General features: G+C 38.3%; 1 protein-coding gene across 1 annotated transcript in view; it reads left to right on the top strand.

Annotated features, from left to right (window-relative positions):
- LOC139979155 (regulator of nonsense transcripts 1-like) overlaps positions 1–20,863 on the top strand; it is a 49,432-nt gene extending 28,569 nt beyond the window's left edge. Inside the window, exons 17-22 of the mRNA XM_071989862.1 lie at positions 1,100–1,274; positions 2,449–2,542; positions 10,091–10,333; positions 10,812–10,873; positions 12,487–12,633; positions 13,824–20,863. Of these exons, the coding sequence (XP_071845963.1) occupies positions 1,100–1,274; positions 2,449–2,542; positions 10,091–10,333; positions 10,812–10,873; positions 12,487–12,633; positions 13,824–13,928 (826 nt within the window). The 3' untranslated portion in view covers positions 13,929–20,863. The remainder of the gene's footprint in view (positions 1–1,099; positions 1,275–2,448; positions 2,543–10,090; positions 10,334–10,811; positions 10,874–12,486; positions 12,634–13,823) is intronic.
- The last annotated feature ends 929 nt before the right edge of the window (positions 20,864–21,792 follow it).

Consider the following 21,792-nt stretch of genomic DNA (forward strand, 5'->3'; position numbering starts at 1 on the left):
TGCATCCCTGGGACGGAAACTTTTTTTCTCTAGTAACATTACTGCACCGGAATATAAATTTTCACCACAGGTGCCAAGATTTGAGATTATGCAGCATGGCTGCTCTAATCGTTGTATTAATAAAATAATTGATCTATGCTGTAATTCTGAGAGAGCCTGTGGGGTTTTCCCAACTGTCCTAACCAGGTACCAGGGACGGGATAACAATCTCTACAACTAGATGCGATCAAAGACAGTAGGAGGGAAAAGGAACTAGGGCAATGACAGATTGTCGGATAATATTTGAAGAATGGGTGTTTTTAAGTTAGATGTAAAGTGGGAAGAAAAGCTTTGCCATCAGTATCAATAACCTACTTAACAGAGATGCTTTCGATGAATAAATTTAAAAAAGGCAGCTCAACAGCTGAACAAGAATTCTTATTTTATTTGGAAGATATCACGGATTGTTTGATACAACCTGGAGACTTGGGCAAGTCTTAATTATATGACATAATGTTAAGCCACTTGTGTCTTTAAATGTTTCTCGTACATTATAATGCACGGTTAGTGTCTTACTCTGATAGGTAAGGGTTTTGCCGAGTCGCTGATTCTAAGAGATTTACCATTTTGATGCTACCTCGTATTGGCATTTAATATTTTTTCATTTAATGGACACATTTTTTGCTCATCTTGAATAGGTCATTTTACCAACTAGTGGTACTATGACACCACTCATTGCAAATAATTTCAGCCTACGGATTGGATTTTGATTTTTCCATACCGTGACATTGCTCGAATTAAGCAAAACTTTCCTTAGCCGTGTCCCAGCTGAGCATCTCTGTCAGGTATTAAGGTATAGATGTCCCATGAGTTTGCATGTCTTTTGAAGGGTGGCTGGCCATTTAGCACATGATTTACTGATGAGTTTGAGTGTCTTTTGAAGGGTGGCCTTTTAGAACATGATTTAATAAGAGTTTGCATGTCTTTTGAAGGGTGGCCTTTTAGCACATGATTTAATGTCAGTTTGCATGTATTTTGACGGGTGGCCTTTTAGCACATGATTTAAGTTTGATATGTTGTATACTGAACAATGATGTTCAATTTACAAACTCTTTTTCAGGTTTGGTGTGATCATCGTGGGCAATCCTAAGGTCCTCTCTCGACACCCTCTGTGGAACCACCTGCTGACCTACTACAAGGAGCAGCAAGTCTTGGTAGAAGGCCCCCTAAACAACCTCAAGGAGAGCCTCATCCAGTTTAGCAAGCCCAGGAAGCTGGTGAACCCCTCAAACCCGGTGAGCTTTCTACTGTAATACTTGATATGATTGACAAGTTTCTCAGAATGCTTTCATTAATGTTTTGTCTTGCTCTCACAGAATCTATCGGCAGAATCTCTCCTTGTTTTAATGATAGAGATAACTACAAAGGAATGTAGCTTGCTCCTTTTTCATATTCTTGCTCTCCTTTGGAAGTTGCAGCAACATTGACGAATTTAAACAACAAGCTGCTTAGAAGCCAGACTTAGTCACACCGCCAAATGTCGTGTATGTGTCGTCTCCCCAAAAGAACTTTTCCACGTGGAACGTATTGCTCTGCACAGTTCTTCGATGATTCTTACAAATTCTCTCAGCATCGCCTTATCGTTTAATATTTTGCATAATATTTGTTTCTCTTTGACTTTGCCTATGTGCTTATCAGGATCAACAGGACAGCTACAGCAGTAGAAATCTTTATAATATACATAATATTTTCAGGTTCTATCCTCGAGATCTTCTCTGCATGACTGGAAGCTTTTTTCATTTCTCGTATAAAGTCTAGGATTGCACGTAGTGCATTGAACGTTTTGTGCTGTAAAGCTTTTTAACTTTCTCACAGTGTTGTGAAGCCTTATTTCTCTCCTCCTTTGCCTGGAGGGAAGCAGAGGCTGCCCGGTGGGATCGTGTCTCTATCTAACTGCTGGGGGGGTGCCTCTCAGTGATTAATGTCATCGCTGTGGCAAGAGTGTCATGATATCTTATCCTGATAAACAATGCATAAGTAATGAATTTGTTGTATCGATGCATTAATTTATACTGTATCCCTCTACATGAGGTATTTGTAACGAAGAAGCTATACGGACACAGGCAAGAGGGAGTTGGACACTTACTACTAAGACTGCTGTCTGTTGTTTAATTCAACTCGCCAATAATATGCATACATAAATACAATCTGTAAACGTATGAAACTTTGTCCTTCTAGTAAATGCCAATGTTGTCAGTCCAGTAAGCAAGAAAATGCAAAAAAAACCTTTGATGTTCACTTTCAAAGCAAATGTTCTGCATGACATCATCAATGTAGAAAGACTTACAACTCATGGTTGGGGAAGTTTAATTGCATTTTATACTGCTACAAAAAAATAAATGGGTAGTTGATCAAGCAGAAGTAGGGGACACCATGTCATTATCTTGTGTTTCCTCTTCTGGTACGCAGGGTGGACGTTTCATGACCACTGCCATGTTCAGCGCCCGTGAAGCCATGATACCCGGCGGCATGTACGACAGATCCCGAGGAATGGTGAACGGAGGTGAGTACATGCCGCTGCCTTATTTATCGATGTATCTCAGCATCTGCCTCTTCTTCATGCTTGTAGTTCAAGAGGAAGAGTTTCTCTCTCTCTCTCTCGTTTCTTGACTGAGATTAAGTTTCAATTTGGGGGGTTCATTCCTTGGAATATTTTTTTTCGTGAAAGTTGAAAGGGCTAAAGAAGGGATATTTAGCTCTGCTCTGTTCTTGACCATGAATAATCTCCCCGTTTTCTTGCGAATACAAATCGGAACAGATATAACAAGAGAAGGTAGTAGTACAGTCCACAGGGAGCCGGGAAGTAAATCAAAGCTAATCATCTTTCAAGACTAGTGAAAAGACTAGTCTGGTCTGGGAATGTGGTGTCTATCGAACCGCACCCAAAGTTCCAAGTGAAATACAGTCCAAAGGATCAATTTGAATTTCTTCGTCATGAAAACTATTCTTTGATAGTATCTAATTGGTCCTGTCTTGAAATTAAACATTCCCCACTTATTATGGAATCTCACCACACTGCAGTGACTGTTCAATGAGTTTGCCTCATACGCTATATCCCAGTTGCACGTTTGCACCGGTAAAGTCTTTTTGAGATGCGGTGGGGGATGTGTGAGTCTCTGTGCAAGCTGTGTATTTATGCCATTGGTGGATAATGGCAAATGGTACCAACGTTTTTAGAGTAATTCTTACTCAGAAAAAAAAGTGAAAATAAATGAACAAGTAAAGACCTAAAAGTTGTTAAGATTTAGGGTTTATTTTACAGGATGAGTTTATTGGTAGTAAATTATTACCTCACCTTAACTTATTGGAAGAATATCATTTTTGTTGATATTTTGTCATAATTTTGTTTACAATTACACCAGTATGCCTGAAAGTTTCGTATCGCTGGAACTGGTTGAGCAATCCACATCCGTATATTTACTATGTACTACAGGGATAATACTGTGCCTTATGATCTTCATCAATGTGTCGTACCAAAGTTTAAGTGTTAAACAAAATAAAAGTTGCTACTGATATTTTTGCACCAACAGAATGTAACATTGTGGGTAATTAATCAGGTTTTGCTTATATTTCTGTCAATGTTTTGTCACCCAAAATTTGAAGGGAAAAAAAGTTGCTCTAATCTGGCATATGTTAATGAGAAAGCCAGTTATAAAGATAAATTCATAAATCATTTTTTTTTGATATTTTATGAAAGCAGCATGCAATAAATTCACCTTTCAAGTGTTGTCTTCATTTCCTGCTCAGCTTTTTGGGGATAAACTTCAAAAGCAGTGTGGGTTTGACGTAATGGTTGATTTCTCTTAATCTGATCAAATAAAGTCATTCGTTTTATTAATCAGTTTTGTAGCAATCATTGGTCACATTTGCAACTAGATGGGCTTAAAAGAAGTGATCTCTAAATCTGTAGGTTAAAGAAGTAGATAAAATGCATGCTGTGAAACTTAAAACTGTAAAGTGGATTTGACTTATTTTGTGCGAAGTAGATTGGGAATGAAACTATTAACCTCAGGAATACTGATTCCAATTTTGTTTTAAATCTGGGGAACGGTTCATATTCACGATATTAACGTAATGACCGGCGATGTTGGATTAGGCCGCGGCACATTATTCCTGCCTATTAAAAACTTGAGTATTATATAGCTTCCTGTTTACAATAGCATCACAATGACTATCTATCGATCATTTTTTTATGAAGTTTTTATTTGACTGATATTTTTGGGGTTGTGCTTGCAACAAAGCATCTCTCTGCACGCAAGTATGTGAGTGCAAAGTATTTTTTTTTTTAAATAAGGTTGTATTGAGGTGACAGCAGTGGTGCTGTACGTGCCTTGAGAAAGATTAATTCCAAACAGAAAATCATCGCTAAGCGGGGAGAACTCTCCTGGCCAAGGATGTATAAATCGCTGGGTGGAAGATCTAGGTTAAGTTGTTATCACACAAGGAGGTTACTTTACCATGATGACCTAAATCAGTGGTTCTCAAAGTGGTCTCTGCCGCCCCCTGGGGGCATTGGGAAGTCTCAGGGGGGTGCTCTAGGATACACGGGGAGTAGGGGCAGGCGTTGGCACTGACTTCTGGGTCCCTGACGATTGCAACAAAACACTGCAGCGATTTAGGGCACAATAAGGCATCCAGGGGGTCTGGAAACAAAAAATATAACTATTGTAGAGAGAAAATTCATCATCTTGTGAGGAATGTAGGCTATTTTTTAATTCCTATATGCATATCTACGGACAGTCTGATTGCTCACTTAAGCGGCCGACTATGAACGGTAGGTCGAGGGGGGGTAGGGGGAGGGGAGCATTGGGACAGTTCGAGATGGTCGAAGGGGGCAGTTGCCTAAAAGAGTTTGAGAACCACTGGCGTAAATGAATAAAAGGGATACTCAGGTGGCTGAAGTTGCTGGAAATTTTCTGCATGTTTATGTCAAAACCACTTCCTCATAGCATCCCTCTCTTCATGTTACAAAAAAAAATGGATGTTTCGTATTTGGTGATACTTTGTGAATGCATTGATCTGGCAAGCAGCCGATTTTATCGAGTTAATTTTTTTTATGATTTTTTTTCTTCAAAAATATTTTAATCATTTATCCGCAGAGGAATATAATATTTCGATGTGCAGAAATGTTACATATAATGATAAAGTTCTAAACGCAGAGAACATTGATACAGCTCGGCAAACATACCACATTGTGTCATATTATCAATTTTCTACAGTATATGATAAATCAACAAGAAGTTTCTAATGGGAATGTAAACCTAGTAAAATGTACTGTGACTTCTAAGCTGGATTTACTGGACGATCTTTCATCTATACTTTGAAAGATTTGTAAGATTTATCATTTTGCCACTCCACTTTATAGCTGCATTCAGAGTGGAATGGCTACAATCCGGTATTGACTGCTAAAGGAAGGATGCATTTCCTGACCTTAAAGATTAAAAAACTTTTCTGTTCCCTTCGCGCGCCAAACAGTATGTGACGAATGATGAAAATGAGGGCAAATACTATCAATTGTAAAAGAAAAGGGATACCTTACAATTTAGGGACAAAAAGTGTCGGTAATTCATTTGATGAAGGGGTGGTGTACACATGAATGAGTATTTCGTTGCCCAGACAACGTTGCGGCTTATCGGGTACCGTCATGGTTGCACATGGTAGGAAGTCTTGAATTTTGAGCTGTGAGTGAGTTCAGTGTCCGTCGCAACCTTATTATATTTGCGCATTAATCGCAAGAAGGACTAGAAGCTGTGAGCCCTTTCATCCGCGTACCGCATCATTACAGTTACGACTAACAGCAACGGTACATCCGATAGAAAATGCATTTCTGTTCAACTAACGTCCTTTTGCACGTTTCCTTCACAAACAACATCATTTGTTGATGGATTGTGTATGCGAGCGAGGGATTTGAATAATCAGGTGAATGTTCCATTCTTCTCATGCATTATTCATTGAGCTAACTGTGAGAGCTCCTGAATGCAGCTTTAAGTGAGTGTATAGATCCTTCTCATGCATAATTCATGATGCTTCACGGTAGGAAAATTCCAGAGTGCAGCTTTTGAGCGTCTCCTCGCTCGTAATTTCGTGCAGCGTACGGAAGGAAAGCAGTCATGCCACTTTAAAATGTCCAGTTAATTCAAACCAAAACCAAAATATTGCAAGTTTTATGACTAACCGAGCCGTTTTCAATGATTTAATTCCACCGTCACTGTCTGGTAGAATCGGTAATCCTTTAAGATGTATTCCATTTGCCACAGCTCTTAAATTGACCTATTCTTCACTTTAATTGACAATTTCTTCTTCTTTGTTTTCGACAAGAGACCGCTAGATATTTGACAATCACACCAGATATATATTATATTTTGTAGAATTGCCTTGCTTCTAAATTTGTAAAATATCTCATTTGAGTTCTTGGTCTTTAATCAAAGCCTTGTCAGTAGTATCATTGTTAAGGCCGGTATGGCAAATACTCATATTAATATCATGTCAACAACCCTTGAACCCTCTCAATTGTCTTCTCGTTACGAGTTAGCATTTTGTACATGGTAACATGCATAATATTATTACTTCATCCAAAAAGTGTGTTTGATATGTCATACCAGATCTCTGTAAATATGATCCTCATGTTATTTAAAACCTTTATACAAAAAAAGTTTCTAATATCCTTTGACTAAGGAAACAAAATATACATTTCAAGTCCACAGATCTGTACAAAATGGTAACGTCAAGTTGTGTACCATCCACATCACATCTTTCAACAGGAACATTTGAAATCAATCTTCTTCTTTCCCCCCCCCCCCCCTAAATTAATAAATTTTCCACAATTTTCCTCATAAGTCAGCCATTAAGTCACACGACCATTTCAAACCACCCAATTATAATGCACTTCAATGGTCAGCGAAAGTAATTAGATAATCTAGGATATATATATATATGGATTATGTCTTTGGTAGAAGGCAAGCAACCAGTTAAATGAATCCAAACTAATCCCCTCCCTCCTGTTTGAAATCGCCGAAAGCAGTCATTAGTCTAAAGTGGAGAAGAAATTTTTCAATAAAATTGGTATATTTACAAATGCAAAGAACTGACACTAAGGCTGGTCTTTTTGGCATACGTGTCAGAGCATTGAAAATGAGTGAAGTGTTATATGAAAGATTGAAATATTTGAACTGTATAGCGTGATATTAGGATGCCTTGCCCTTAGTTATTAGTGCCCTTAGGATGCCCTTAGTAGTTATTAGTGCCCTTAGGATGCCCTTAGTAGTTATTAGTGCCCTTAGGATGCCCTTAGTAGTTATTAGTGCCCTTAGGATGCCCTTAGTAGTTATTAGTGCCCTTAGGATGCCCTTAGGATACCCTTAGTGTGCCCTTAGTAGTTATTAGTACCCTTAGGATGCCCTTAGTTATTAGTGCGCTGTGGTAGTACTTTATAAAACTGAGGTGACAAGCTTGCAGTGTCCCTAAAGCAAATACAACAATGACACTTTGACAGGTGTTCTGAGGTACTTTACGTCTTAATAGTCAGTAATAGCGGTGAACTTTCGTAAGACGCCGGTATCAGTCAAAGAGACACTCGTGGCACAGTGACGCAACAGTGAGAAAGGGAAAAGCATATAAAAGACAAAGAATAAGATAACAATAGGTAAAAGCCAATTAGCAGTCCTTGAGTTTTAGAATTCTACTCATTGATTTCTTATCTACATCGTGTGGTACTGACTTATTGTGGTGTCCTGCAGTATGCACACTTGGTGATGACATGCAATGACAAGTTCTCTAAGGTAGTTCCATACATTACCATCTAGTTGCAAGTTTCAAGTGTGAGCAATGTCTGACCATAGGGACTATTTATACTAAGTATAATTCAGTTCATCAGAATTGGCCCAAATATTAGCCAAGTAAAATATTGCTGGTATTTTCAAAATGTGATTTCCTTAAGTTATTGATTCGTCAATTTATTTCTGTACATTTTGAGAATTGTTTAAATAGACATGTCTGAATGTGGGTGACTTGTTTTTAGAGTGGCAGTGAATTGCTTTTTGAAATTTGAGCAGGTATCTAACTTCCTAGCATTGCTTTTTTCTTGTGGGGGGGGGGGTGGGATGGAAAGGGGTATGAGGTTGGGGGAAGTGTTGACAATCATTAAATTCCCAACTGATATTATAACAGTTTTGAGACCTAACATGAAAATTGCTAACCAGGGACAGATGAAAATAGTAATGTTCTTTACCCTGTAGTGTTCAACTACTGAGCTAAGTTCAACTACTAAGTTCAGCTACTGCTAGCTAAGTTTATTTTGCTTGTACACATTATTGATTATTCCCAGTTCTAATGGTCACAGCACTGTTGAACAATGCACAGTGTATTACACACTGTAACCGACTAGCAGTCGGTCCTTCAGTTGGTATCGTAGTAATGATACCTTTAATAAGAAACGGTGTAGCATTGTTGAACTACCCTGTAGAGCCTCCCATTAACTTTTTTTAAGCTGTGTTTTTTTGCACACACTAGGTTTATTGTAATATTCAAATTATGTATCAGTACTGTTTGTAGAGTTTTATTGTGTACCTTCATCACTGAAATTACTGCCCCTCTTGGGTATGAAGCAATTGAGATCCTTGAACATTAAAGTTGCCATGTAAGTTAATACGCCTGTCCCTTTGATGGGCCTCGACCAATCACAAGTTTTATTTTTTTTGCTTTCTTCTCATTTTTTTTGTGAAAATGAAAGACCTTTGATATTTTTCTCTCTGTAGTAACATGTGTGCCTGCTTGTTAAACACGACTTGAATTAAATTACAGAGACCCAGGCAAATTATTAAGGTTTTGCTCTGGTCGTCCCAGGGACAACCAGGCCTTACATTTTGGTTGTCTGAAAAAGGCAAATTTGGTTGTCCGAGAAAAAGTAACAACATGAAAATGACCAGTATGTACACATAAGGAGAAATGTGTAGGTTGGTGAACAGAACATCAGCTTTGTGATAGGCAATTTATTATTTTACTATTTTGGGGTGGAGGTCCTATCTTGTTATAAAGCAGTTTGAATTTGATGTAAAGCAATGAGTCATCCCCTTGACAACAACCTCCATGGCAGATTTTGATTGTCCGAACAGAAATTTGGACATATCTGACTACCGGACTACCAATGAAAAATATTGCACTAAACACTGGGAATACACTTTATATTGAATTGACAGAAATGCATGTACAGTAAAGGTATAGCACAAAGTAAAATCCTGTAGTTCTCCTCAAATAACCTTTAACTACTGTACGCTGGTTGTTCTTACTAAAAATTACTATAAATTGCGAATATGGCAGTCTTGGGTCTGTATACGCTGGTAATCTGTACACAGATGTTGGTATGATAAGTAGTTATATGGACTCTGCTGCTGAGTTTATAATGGGTAACAGGTCAAAGGTCATCACTGAGAGTGACCATTCACAGAATCCAAACAGCCACTCAATTATCCGGACATAAAGAAATTGAAATCCTTTCTATTGTCGGTGAACCCAGCTCCGCCAGCTTTCAATATTACACATTGATACTCATTAAATACAACTAGTCTTCTACGTATAGCTTTAATATACATATTTGTAATAAGTTCCTTGATCTCAAGTTATTTATCGCAGTATTTCATGATTTAAGAGCGCCTGTTCGTAACCTACAGTGTGTGGCATTTAGAACCCAAAAGTGGGATCTTCAAAAATGTTGGTGGCTCGTGGAAGGATTGTTCCAGACTTTGGAAAAGTTTGCGACAGTTTTTTGGAACTAGAGGAAGGAGATGGATTTAAGACAGTTATTGGCATTTAATATCAGGTCCTTAGTCTAAGCTAGCTTCTATGTATTTTGAGTATTCCTTCTAAGGGTATGAGGATGAAGGTAGGGGGGGTGGGGGTGGCTGGTGTAATGGCTCAGTCCCCATGGAAGATCCTGTGTTGTGGGCCTGAACGCTTTGTGTCCAGCTGCTTTATTAGAGGAGATATATATCTGGTGACAAATCGATTGGCGAGTGTCCTTTGATTCAAGAAACGGTTTTTCTTTATCGTTACGCAGGTGGACCATCACCGTACCTCTCTGGACCAGGACGCATCCATGACCAGCTGAGCTACATTCAGCCTGACCAGCCTCATTTCACTGGAGTGAATCTGCCAATGCCTGTTAACATGTTTATGCCTCCACCACCACCACCACACCAACCTCAGATGGGCCTGGGGTACTTCAACAGTAACCCGGTGCAATCTGTGCCGGGCAACCTGAATCGTGGTAGGGGTGCTGGCCCCAAGAGAAGGGGGAGGGGTACGTGACTTTTGAAATTTTGTTTCTATATCTCTTTGATGTAGTTTATTTCAGTTGATTTTAACTTGTTACTGGTTCATACATGGCATTTGCCAAAAAAACAGTTTAAGTTTGAAAATAATTTTTCACTTTTTTTGTTTTTCATTTAATGACTTTTGTCTTTTTTCCTCATTCATAGAATAAGGTTATGATAATGAGCTATACTGGATGAAGTGGATGTCCATGGTCTGTTGTCATGTGACTGTCTAATGTCTGAATACAAACTATACATGTTATTATTGAACTCAGTGCAGTGTCTAGTGCCGTACATTCGGTAGTCACATATCTCAAAATGGAATAGATAAGCAAGCGCAGAAACATCAGAGAAAGTACATAGATGTTGTTGTTCAGTTTTCATAGAATATTTTCACTGTTTGCAATCTCTCTTTACAGCAAATTCTTACTAATTACATGATTTTATTTTATCATCTTCTTATAGGTGGCAGCAGACCTCACCAAGCCTCTCAGTACAACCTTTCACTGCAGAGCCAGCCTAGCCAGGTATGTTACTGCCTTCCTTTTTAAGTCATCCTCCCTCCGAACCTCCTACCTTTCCCTCTTTTCTTGAATTGAAATGAAGGGATTTATCCAAATTAGCAAAGTTTGCGGTTATCTTTACAAGAGTTTTGTGTTGTAATAAAAAAAATGCTTGGTTGTCCATTTGAGGTTGTTTGACAAGCTCTTTAAAAGTTGCATTTTGGCTCTTTGTGGTAACTGTGCATCACTCTAATTTGCATATATTCAAATGGCATTTATTTTGTGGTCGTTACCCACAGTATTTTTATGCAATGACAAAAACCTTGGCGTCCATTGGGCTGTTGGACAAGCTGTGTTAAAGGTTCATTTTGCATTTAACTTAAACCTTTGCATCGCTCCGACTAGGGTTGGGTAATATTCGATACCAGAAAGTTGTATCACTTATATATGATATCATTTACATATTGAAAAACAAAACTGTCAGAAAAGAAAAAAATTGTCAGAATCACAGAAATATGTAATTCTAGTGGTTGAAATAAGGCAAGTTGCTTTCTCTGTGTCTGTCACTCTTCTTCTGCATAGCATTCACTTTGTTTTTGTCTGACGGTTCTCTGACCTACTTTTTTCCCCACGAAACAGCTGAGACCCCTCCCCTGGCCAACTTTAAATCTTAACACCATCCCTCCCTCCTCCCCTCCCCCAATCAAAGAAAAGTTGGTTGCCGCCCTGGATTGTCGTTGCAGTTTCATAACATTACCCATTTACAAGTCGGACATGATATGGACTGGACTAATCCATGGTCTCCCATATCCTCTTCTCGTTACACGTCTTTAATACTAGATCTCCAACCTGCAGCATAGTCACTTTTCCCTTCTCCTCCACTAAAACAGCTGCGAATCTAATGGCACTCCATCCCTGCAGTCGTTCAGGCATTAGTAATTTGATATGTCCGAGGCAATCTGCCTCACGCCATTCTCTCGAGTCCTCGCATCAAGCGGATATATACCCTGTCAGAATCTTTGACAAATTGACATATAATATTTTGGCTGATATGTTTGTCATCTAATGTACTTCTCCGAATCACCCTCTTTGGTCATTAGCGTGCCTGTCGTTCGTGATTATTCATTTCCAATTATCGTGCCAAAATTTGTTATTAAATGCCAAAGCGAAGATGATGTAGATTTGCATATTTTTGAAGTGGGTCGTATAAAATAGTAAGGGTGATGCTCTCGTGACAAAACCGGACAAATTTTGTGAAAAGCATTGTAGTAATTTTCTCCCGCCGCCGAGAACTTTGCTTCACTGAGCTCTGAGTTTTTTTGGTTTACTGCTGGAACATTTTTTTCATTTCTCCAATAGCAGTTGGATAATTACAGATATTTTTGGCGGGCCAAATGTACCAAAGGCATTGTTTCACCCTTGATGCTCAAAACCCTTTTTTTACTAAGCTATTGTAGTTTAGTTAAAGTTCAGAGAAGGATAAACGAAGAAACCAAAAGTCTTTGTTAATTAAGGATCTTCAAATTTATTGGTTGTTGTGGGGGAAAAAAACAAAGGCAAAAATACTGAAATATTAAATAGAAGAAAATTCATGAACCATGTTTTTTTTTCTTTTTTTCTGTATCTTTTCCATGTAGGATGCATCTCAGTCTCTGTCCCAGGGTGTCCTGACCCAGGGCAACATGTCGATGAGCCAGCCCATGAGCCAGCCAGGGTTATCACAACCTAGCCTGTCACAGATGGGCCTGTCCCAACCGGGCCTCTCTCAACCAGAGCTCTCTCAGGTAGGGAACATTTTAAAAGCATCATGCACCGATGTTGGAGTGCTATTGAGCCCATTGTTGGCTTTCGTGTGCATTGAGACCCTTGTTGGCTTTTGTGTGCGTCAGTGGGCATAGGAGAGGTGTGTGCAACCGCTAGACCGTAGAAATCATGCCGTAGGACAGTTTTGTACACCCGAGTCAATTTCCATTCGGCCAGAACTCGAGTGATTGCCGGACCGGTTCGATGCAACACCACCGAACCGACCTTCTTCATAGATGACACACATAAATGACACTGTTTGCTTCAGAGCACTTGGAGAATAATTCAAAATTTGGTTCCTGCAGTTTGAAATTTTGGCTGATGACTGCTGGTTGTGTCTCTTCCTCTATTGATACATATCATGGTTTTGGTTATAATAGACACACAGCATGCCTGGTCCTTTAGGAGCGACTACCACAAGGTTTTGCTCTGCCATTCAGGGTATTCGAGGCTTCAAAAGTGCCTGCTCAAAGGTGCAATCTCTCTGAGTTCATTCACGGATGTTGAGGTTCAACAAACAATTAAAGACAACCAGATATTGCCAACTGGGAAAATGTCTGATAGGTGGGCTGGAACAATGCTGTCTGAAGTATGAACACAGGTGGCCATTAGTTGATGTTCTGGCATATATGGGTGCAACACTGATGGTCTATAGAGTTGCAGAAATGTACAGGATGTTGATGGGTTGACTGTACAATAAGGTGCGGTGGATCAAGACAGGATTTGTACGATGGTCACGGTTAAAATATGTAGATGTTACGAGATATATCAATATCAGTTTTTGCTCCTTGTATCATTTGCCAAAATTAACCTAAACCTATATCACAATATTTTAATTGATAAACACAAAAATTCACAAAAAAACAAAAACAAGTTACCTTTATATTGAATCACACCATGAACCACAGATTCTGCTGCCAACAATATGAAAATGAGTAATTTTTTATGAAGTATGATGAGTTGTGAAAAAAGGCATAGCTAGTTTGTGGGGGAGAACAAAGGATATGATATATCAATTTGTAAAAAGTAGGGAGCACCCGAAAAGCATTTGAATGTGGTTTCTGAAAGAATCCCATTCTTGTCAACTCTCGGTATTCAATTTGTCTTTTCGATTCCTAGGTTCATTGCATCGGGAGTTTTGATCTTTTTTTCTTCTTCTTGCAATATACAGGACAGTTATATGGGAGACGAGTTCAAATCCCAGCTGGATGCGGCCCTCTCCCAGGATTCTACCTACCAAGGGGATCGAAACTTTCAAGCGGGAATCGGTTACTAGTTTGGACCAGAGGCACGTGCAGCCCGGCGGCCTAAATGTGACGGTTTCTTTCTACGCGAGAGGTAGAGAACCGGAGAGCACAGCTGAGATGCCTGGCGGCTGCTCGCCAAACAAGACGAAAAAATTAATCAAGATGCGGTTGAGGAGGAGGAGGAGGAGGAGAAGACACGGAAAGTGTGGTATTGCCGATGCAATGGATAGTAGAGAAGGAAAGGTGAGCGTCCTCACTAGAAGGCAGTAGGAGTGGAGGAGTTTTGGTGGAAGTGTTGGAGGATCCCTAAAGGGTACCCTGTCATATAAGGGGGTTTTTGGGCCATCAGAGGCAGCGGTTAAATGTAGGAAACTTTTCTTTGGAAGAAAAAGGTAAAAAGCAAATCTAACTGACCATTTTACAAAAGAGAAGGGATCACGATAGGTTTGGGGTCGACCCTTAACATATTAATATCCGTGCAAGATGACCGTGATGTCTACTTGCGTACTTTGTCTTCGAACGTTAACAAAGATGGCGTAGATAAAAAATATGGCCTAGTTCGGGTCCCAGAATGTCGATGGAGGGTCGTATCTAATCTGGCAACTCTGGATAAGGTCGAATTAGAATTTAGTTGGTTTCCTGTGCTTTCCTTCCTCAAAGAGATCTAAGCCTTACACTAGCTGATCGTAATTCCTCTGTTGCCAAAAAAGGGTCTTTTTTTTTTTGAAGAGTTGTTCTTTGGATTATCAGAATTACATTTTAAAGAAGAGATTTAGAGTAGACACTTAATTAAACAAATTGAGGGATAGGTCGACAGTCGTTTACCGGTGGCACACCCGACCGCTCGCAGTCACTGAATATATATGACTCGCCTGATTAATGACAATTATGCATCGCCCAAAACCTAGCCTAGAAATGTTGTGAGTTTTTTTATGCATGTGGTTGGTTTCTTTGAGAGACAAGGTGATGAAACGATTTGCCATTGACAGAATCAAAATCCGAAATGTTCGAATTTTTTAGGTGGTCTGCCTGACAGTTATTACCTCGGAACAGAAACGGCGAGCCCTCATTAATTGAATCTCGCACGTCTTCCAGGAGGACAAAAATGTCTGTCACAAGTCAAATCTTAGAACTTTTTTTGCCACTGAATATTAAGAAAGGAGAGAGAAAAATTAAAAAGGAAGGTAAAAGAAAGAAAAAGAAGTAGATACAGGTTAAGAAGGGATTTGTGGAAGAATGCCAGAGAAACTGCCTGAGGAATTAATGCTGTGGAAGGTATGATGGAGTTAATAATCTTATAAGGTATAATTTAAGTCTTTGTCAGCTGTTCTAGTATAGTATGCAATTAGTTGCATTTGAAAGCTAATTTTTGTCTTTTGTGACACAGAAAACAGCCGGTTCAATTGGCTTGTGATGGGTCTGTTTTGTTTTGTTTTATCTTCTTTTCTTCGGGGGGGAAGGGCGAGCGATTTCTCGTCGTTCTATAATTCCTTGCGACAATTTGCGTAAGATACGGGATGAGAGATGCTCCGTAGAGAGTATTTGGGATTTTTCGAAGGTTTAGTTTTCTTGGGGTTTTTCTTGGAAGAAACCTATCTGTTGTAACATATTGGTGAGAAAACGAAAGAAAGGAGTTTAAGAAGTTTCCTTAATTGCTCTACTTTTGAAAATAACTCCAGACTTGATACAAAAAACGAAAAAACATAACTTACATATTAACGATACCAAAAAGCTTGAATTTGTGAGCAGAGGTGTTGTACCCATGTGGTGGTCTAGATTTTTTAGGTCTGATAGCAACTTTGTATGTTGATATCTCAATGTGAAGTGATATTATAGTCTGTGGGGGGGGTGGGGGGAGGGGTGGGGGACTGGAGGGTCTTTAACACTGTACTGCTTGGTATTAAAGGTGTACTATAGATAGGGCAAGGGCTTGGGTAAGATACACTCTAACTTTACTGATGAAGAGAAAAGTTCACTCCTCGCGATTATAGCTTGGACAATATTTGAAGAAAATGAGAACGAAACTGTTTCGACCTCAAGTTAAGTTCAAGTGAAATAAGATGTTGTGTGTTTGACTACATTAGTTTCGTTTTCCTTTGAAAACTAAAATTGTAAGGTAACATAAGGGAATGTCGTCCGTGACAGAAACGAGAACGGTTTAATAGTGTTATGTATGTATGGCATCATACCACATGCTCTTTGTATATGTTTAGTTTTGAACACTTTACTCTTGTGAAATATTTTACGTCAACTGATTTTTAACTTTACATGAATAATAGCAGCCATCTCTCTCCTCGTCGAATATTTGCCCGGGGGGTATGTTGCCAGACAGGTAAAAGGAAGTTGAATTTGCATAGATCATATCACTACCGAATAGGTCACACGTTTTCGTCTACTTTTCCCCATTATTTTTCTGTCGTGAATCTCTGTTTAATCTACAGAGTTGCTTTCACCTCTATGATGAATCTAGTCTCTTATGGAAACATTTACAAGACACTGAAATTCCAACTCCTAAATATTTTTGCTACCCTCACTGCTTAAATTTGTTTCTGGTAATCTTGGGATTGTCACGCCGATGTTGAGGGAGGTATTATGAATTTGACAGTGCAGACCCATCAAAATGTTTTTCCCCAGAGTTTTTTTTATCTTGTGCATGTCGCAAGCATTTTTCAGCCAATTAGCCCTGAAGCAAAAGTGGATTATGGTTTGGAGGACGTTCTATCATCAAGGTTTGGTTAATTTCTTCTTAAGAAATGAAACAGATTTTCATCCTTGTGTGTCTGACTTGACAAAACTGTTTGAGCTCCGGGGGTGGTATTATTACTTGGGAGTCATTACAGGATTACCTACTGATCGATCACTAGATCACCAGAATATTTATTTCACGCATAAATTAGTTTGCATTTCAGATTTGATTTCATCTAGGGCAACTGAAAAGGTCTATGGATTATTTGCATAGTCAAGTGAAGAATTCCAACCTTTTCTTTATATGTACAAGTTGTGTATTTTTATCGCCCTTTGCCATGCTTGTTTATTTTTATTTTAGTTTGCTAGTTGGAGTATTTATAATGTTCTTTTTGGGTGTTATTCATTGACACAGTGCTCATTGTGACTTCCAAATCGTTGTGTTCTCAAAAATTGTCATTAAGGTCAAATCTTTTCCTATCTTAATGATAAGGGGTAAGAATGTACAAAATGATTGTCTTCTATAATATGGAAGTCTTCTATTTCTATGGAAGTCTTCTGTAACCTAAAAGTATTTTAAAATGGTAAGGGATGGTTTCTCTATTTCACAGTCCATATCCTTCATATGGCGTCATTCAATTACTAAATTCTAAAGGAATCTATCGTTTCATTTACCTGAACTTGTCTTGAAACTCCTCTTAGTTTTGCTGTATCTTTGCAGATGTAGGCTAGACTAAGTGTGTTTGACCTTTGACCCTACCAGTATCTCCCCCTTGATTACATTGCAGATATCCTAGTTATGTCATATGATAGGTCGATTCATGACAGGAAGTAGATATGGTACTTTGTTGATCCACGAATGTGACTTCACTGTCAGTTTGTACGTTCGTGCCAAAGACAAATGACCTGTGACCTCTGGTCTTGACTTTGTGTATATGCTCGGACATATGCTTCCTCCACTGCGCAGCTGTCCAAGGGAAAAGTTAAAGATTTTAAAGTTGAAGGATTTCAGTCTTGTGTCACGGCCAAGGCCTTAATTCTGACACAACTGTACAATCGTTGTTAAACCCTGGTCACTGGTGACTTGCCACACCCACACACCCAAGTGTGCACAATTTAAACAGTCACTCCATGGACACTACAATGGGCCTACATCTACGTATTCTCATGGGGACCTCTGATAGGGTGCATCCAAACTCCCCCCCCCCCCTCTTAAAAAAAATATTTACTGAATAAGTTTAAATACCTCACAACTAGTATCTTTGACACGTTCAATTTCATTTGTGTGCATATTTTGCCAGCTTGATTTTCATTGTTAGTTTTTTGGAGATTTCCAATCATACCCTATGATAATGTGTAAGCAGTAGGAAGTCTTATTACCATCTGTATGAAAGGAATAATTAAAATATGAATGATTGGATCTTAACGATACAGCTGTTATAGTTACGAGATAGGATAGACCTACCTGAAGGAATTGTATACTCGGTTGTCATTAACTTTAAGCACATTAGAAGTGGTTATGTTCTCATCAAGTAATAATGTCTGGTCTCTTTACATCAGGTATTTGTGTTTTGTCCAATGCTATTTTATAGGAGCATCGATATTAGTAATTTGTTTACTCGAAGATATGATTTCATGTAGACTGATGTTTTCTTTGTTTAAGTACCAATACTTCTTGAACTTTCCGAAGTTAAAAAAAAAAAGAAAAAAACATTCAGTTCTAATAGGATTTTTAGCGTGTTCCACAGGTTATCTTCATAGACGTCTTCAATGGTAATGAGGCTTGAAATTACTGTGCTTCAAGCGTAATACATGTGATAGCTGTGTATAACGTAAATGCCGTGGCTTCATATATAATGTCGATTCATTTAAGCTGCAAACAGTCCTGTCTTCATTACGGTTTTTAATAGTGAATTTTAATAGTGAAGAAACCACATTAAAGGTTCGGGGGAAATGTTACATCATATGTTCACTTGTTATGTTTTTAGGTCATCAAATATCTTTCTATTATTCTCTCACCAAAAAAAAAAAGGATATCTGAAATATAATGACAAAATGACTACACCTTCAGATGTCATTGCCATGTTCATCATTAACTGTGATTTGCTGCTTTTTAACAACAACTGTTTTTTTGCATGTATGCCTCCCAATTTGAAATGTTTGAATTTACAATTTATTGAAATTGAGATAGTGAAAAACGTTTTGCTGGGAATGTCATGGTTGGGAACAGAAATGCTTTTGGCTAAAAAGAAAAGAAAGCCCCTAGAGACCAAATTTACTCTGAAAATAAAAGTGTCGCCTCAAGGTTAAAACTTTTTTCCCAATTTTTAAAATGCCAGGTGTCTTTATTTCCACTTCTTACTTATGTTTCTTATGATTTAACATCGCAAGCAAAACTGAAAGTGTTATTAGTTGAACAAGGTTAGACAGTTGGGTCATATTTTGTCCTCCCTTGATAGGCCCTTCAAGAATATCCTAATAAAAGAGGGTAAGGTCTTGTCTTTTGAGTCGGTTTGACATTTTAAAACTAATTTTATGAGACTGTTATATCGGTAAAATACAACGTGTGCACCAGGACGTTTGAGACTCAGAGTCAATTCTCTGTTCACCTCTAGGTGTAAGATGTGACGCAGAATGAAACAGTGAACTCTGTTGCTTCAAGTTGAACTTATTATTGGAGACACAGATGCCAGCTCTTACATTCAGCTTATGTGATAGAAATCTTTGTGGTGAAATAATTTCCCCAAACAGGGGGGGGGGTAGGGGGGGAGAACAGGGTAAGATCCTAGTTTAAAAGTCATATTTGGGTGCTGCCATTTTGCACACAGGTGATGTCATAGTGCCACCAGGATCAGAAAACCTCTTTTATCTTTTAGATTTTTTTCTTTTCATATTTCAAGATGGAATACTGACAGTTTTTTGACAATATGCCATACTTTTTGTCATTTAAATAAAAAAATACAATTTCTTCGATTCAGCATTTGCAAATTAAATTTGCCGAAAATTTCACATTTTAATACTGAAAGCAAACCATCGAAAGATTATTTGAGCCCCATCTGACTCGACCATGTCATATTTAGACTTGCTCAAGTTATATTTAGACTTGTTCAAGTCTTGTAGGTGTGAGAGAACGTCATATGTTCAAAGACTTCTCGTACTAATTTGACAAAATTTGTCACTATCTCTAACAAATATATCAGTGAGCAGCTGACGTCATCAACAATTATAGCCGTTAAGCAGCAATCCAGAGATTTAGCATATTTAAGAAAATGTAAAAACCAGCATATCTGTAGAAACATTTCAAACGTTTTCCTGGATTATGACACATATCAAGATTAAAATATTGCCTCAAGTTATCCTTGAAGTTTAGTAGTAGAAATCATTGCTTCACGTACGAAATCCCTAAACTTGATACCAAATGAGACTGAATTATAAATGGAAGCAAAAAGTGTTCATTTTTTATTTAAATAGGAATTTTTCCATTATTCCTCTGTTTGAAATCATTGTCATTGGTAACACGACAACACGTTCTACACCTGACACCGGTGACGCGCATGCCACTTTGACTGTTTAGGTGATGTTTAAAAACTCAAAATGAACCTTTGAAGATTGACATGGTTTTGATTAAGTCTCCACAGTTTTTTTTATATGGATCTATATGTGTCTGGTTACATTCAAACAGCTACATAGTCCCATGTTCATGCCGTTGTGAGATTCAGCAGTTCAGCAGTCCTTTTCTTTCAGTCGATGATAACTATAAGAAGCAATCGAAAAGGAAAACAAACAAAAACGATTATTCTCTCTCATATGTGATAGATAATTCTTGATCAGATATTGAGCTCACTTTTTACCGTTTATTCCTTTAGACAAATTGTTTGTTCTGAAGAACGCGGTAGTATGTCACATAAGTATCTCTCACGCAAATATTCCTCGTCTCATTTGAGAAGTTCAATAAAGCTTACGTTTCCATTTAATGGCCCGGGCATAAAAATGAAAACATTAAAATGATCCGAATTTCAAGTTGTTTATTTTCTTCTTCTTGTATTTTTTCTTTATAACTAATTGAAGATTAGTAATGAAAATGTCACATGAGAACCTCGAAAAAATGTTATTTTAGTATCTGTCGTATACTCAAAGATTTGTCCTGGTTTTTTTTGTGTGTCAAGGTCATATTTCTTAAGGTTTCTGTTTGTGTTTTGAACCGATATTCTAATTTGTTTGAATCATCTGTTCATTCTAGACACACATGTAAAATCAATACACTTCGGGCTCAATAGTAGCATGGTTTCTGTTTTGTCTTTGGTCGTTGATGTATCTTTCTCTCCCTCGACTTGCTCCCGCTTCACACAAGAATAAGGAGAATGTTAGGTGAGAATGCTTAATACAGTATGAATTTACACAATAAGAAGGGGAAGTTTAGGTGAGAATGCTGTGTATGCCGGTGCTGTGGCCGAGTGGATAAAGGCGGTGGCATGCATTTGAAGCAATGGGGTTTAGCAATCGGGAGATTCCGCGGGTTCGGTACCCGGCCGGGTCGCGAATATTTTATTCCCAAACTGAATTGACGCTGAAATTATTTCCTCGATTCTGATTGGCTCTCAGCGAGCACGTGATATACTTTAGTATTCAACATGGATCCTTCCATACTCTGTCGATATCAGTATGATCAACACGAACAAATTCAAGATATTCACATTAGCAACTTTCCAGAACTTTTGGTAGGTATATATGAACGAAGTATATAGTGTTCTTAACACAATGAAGCAACTATTCCCAACTACTGCGCCCATTATCAATCCTCGATCGTTTGTTTACTCGCTTAACTCCGCTCTACACAACATATGTAATGTAGCCTATTGTACTGTGTATAGTATACAACACATAAAAACACAGTGCATTTGTAATTGTATACATGTAGCCGATATGTACGAGGTGTTTGTGTACATTCGGAGTTGCGATACTGTTAGTTTTATAATCATAAATTCAAAATGTATTCAGTCAATGAATCATGTATGATAGGCCTAGTCGAATACGCAGTGGCCATGCATGAAGACGGCGAGCGAGTGTGTGTCAGCCAGTGAGTGTACACAAAAAAGGCATTTGACGATATGTCTGTGTCTTTTGACTTGTTAACTAGTTGTATATAGCCTTATAACCTATACGTACGGAAACCTATAAGGAAACCTATTGGCTCGCTGAGAGCCAATC

Source organism: Apostichopus japonicus, chromosome 13 (assembly GCF_037975245.1).
Source record: "Apostichopus japonicus isolate 1M-3 chromosome 13, ASM3797524v1, whole genome shotgun sequence".
NCBI classification, from domain to species: Eukaryota; Metazoa; Echinodermata; class Holothuroidea; order Aspidochirotida; family Stichopodidae; genus Apostichopus; species Apostichopus japonicus.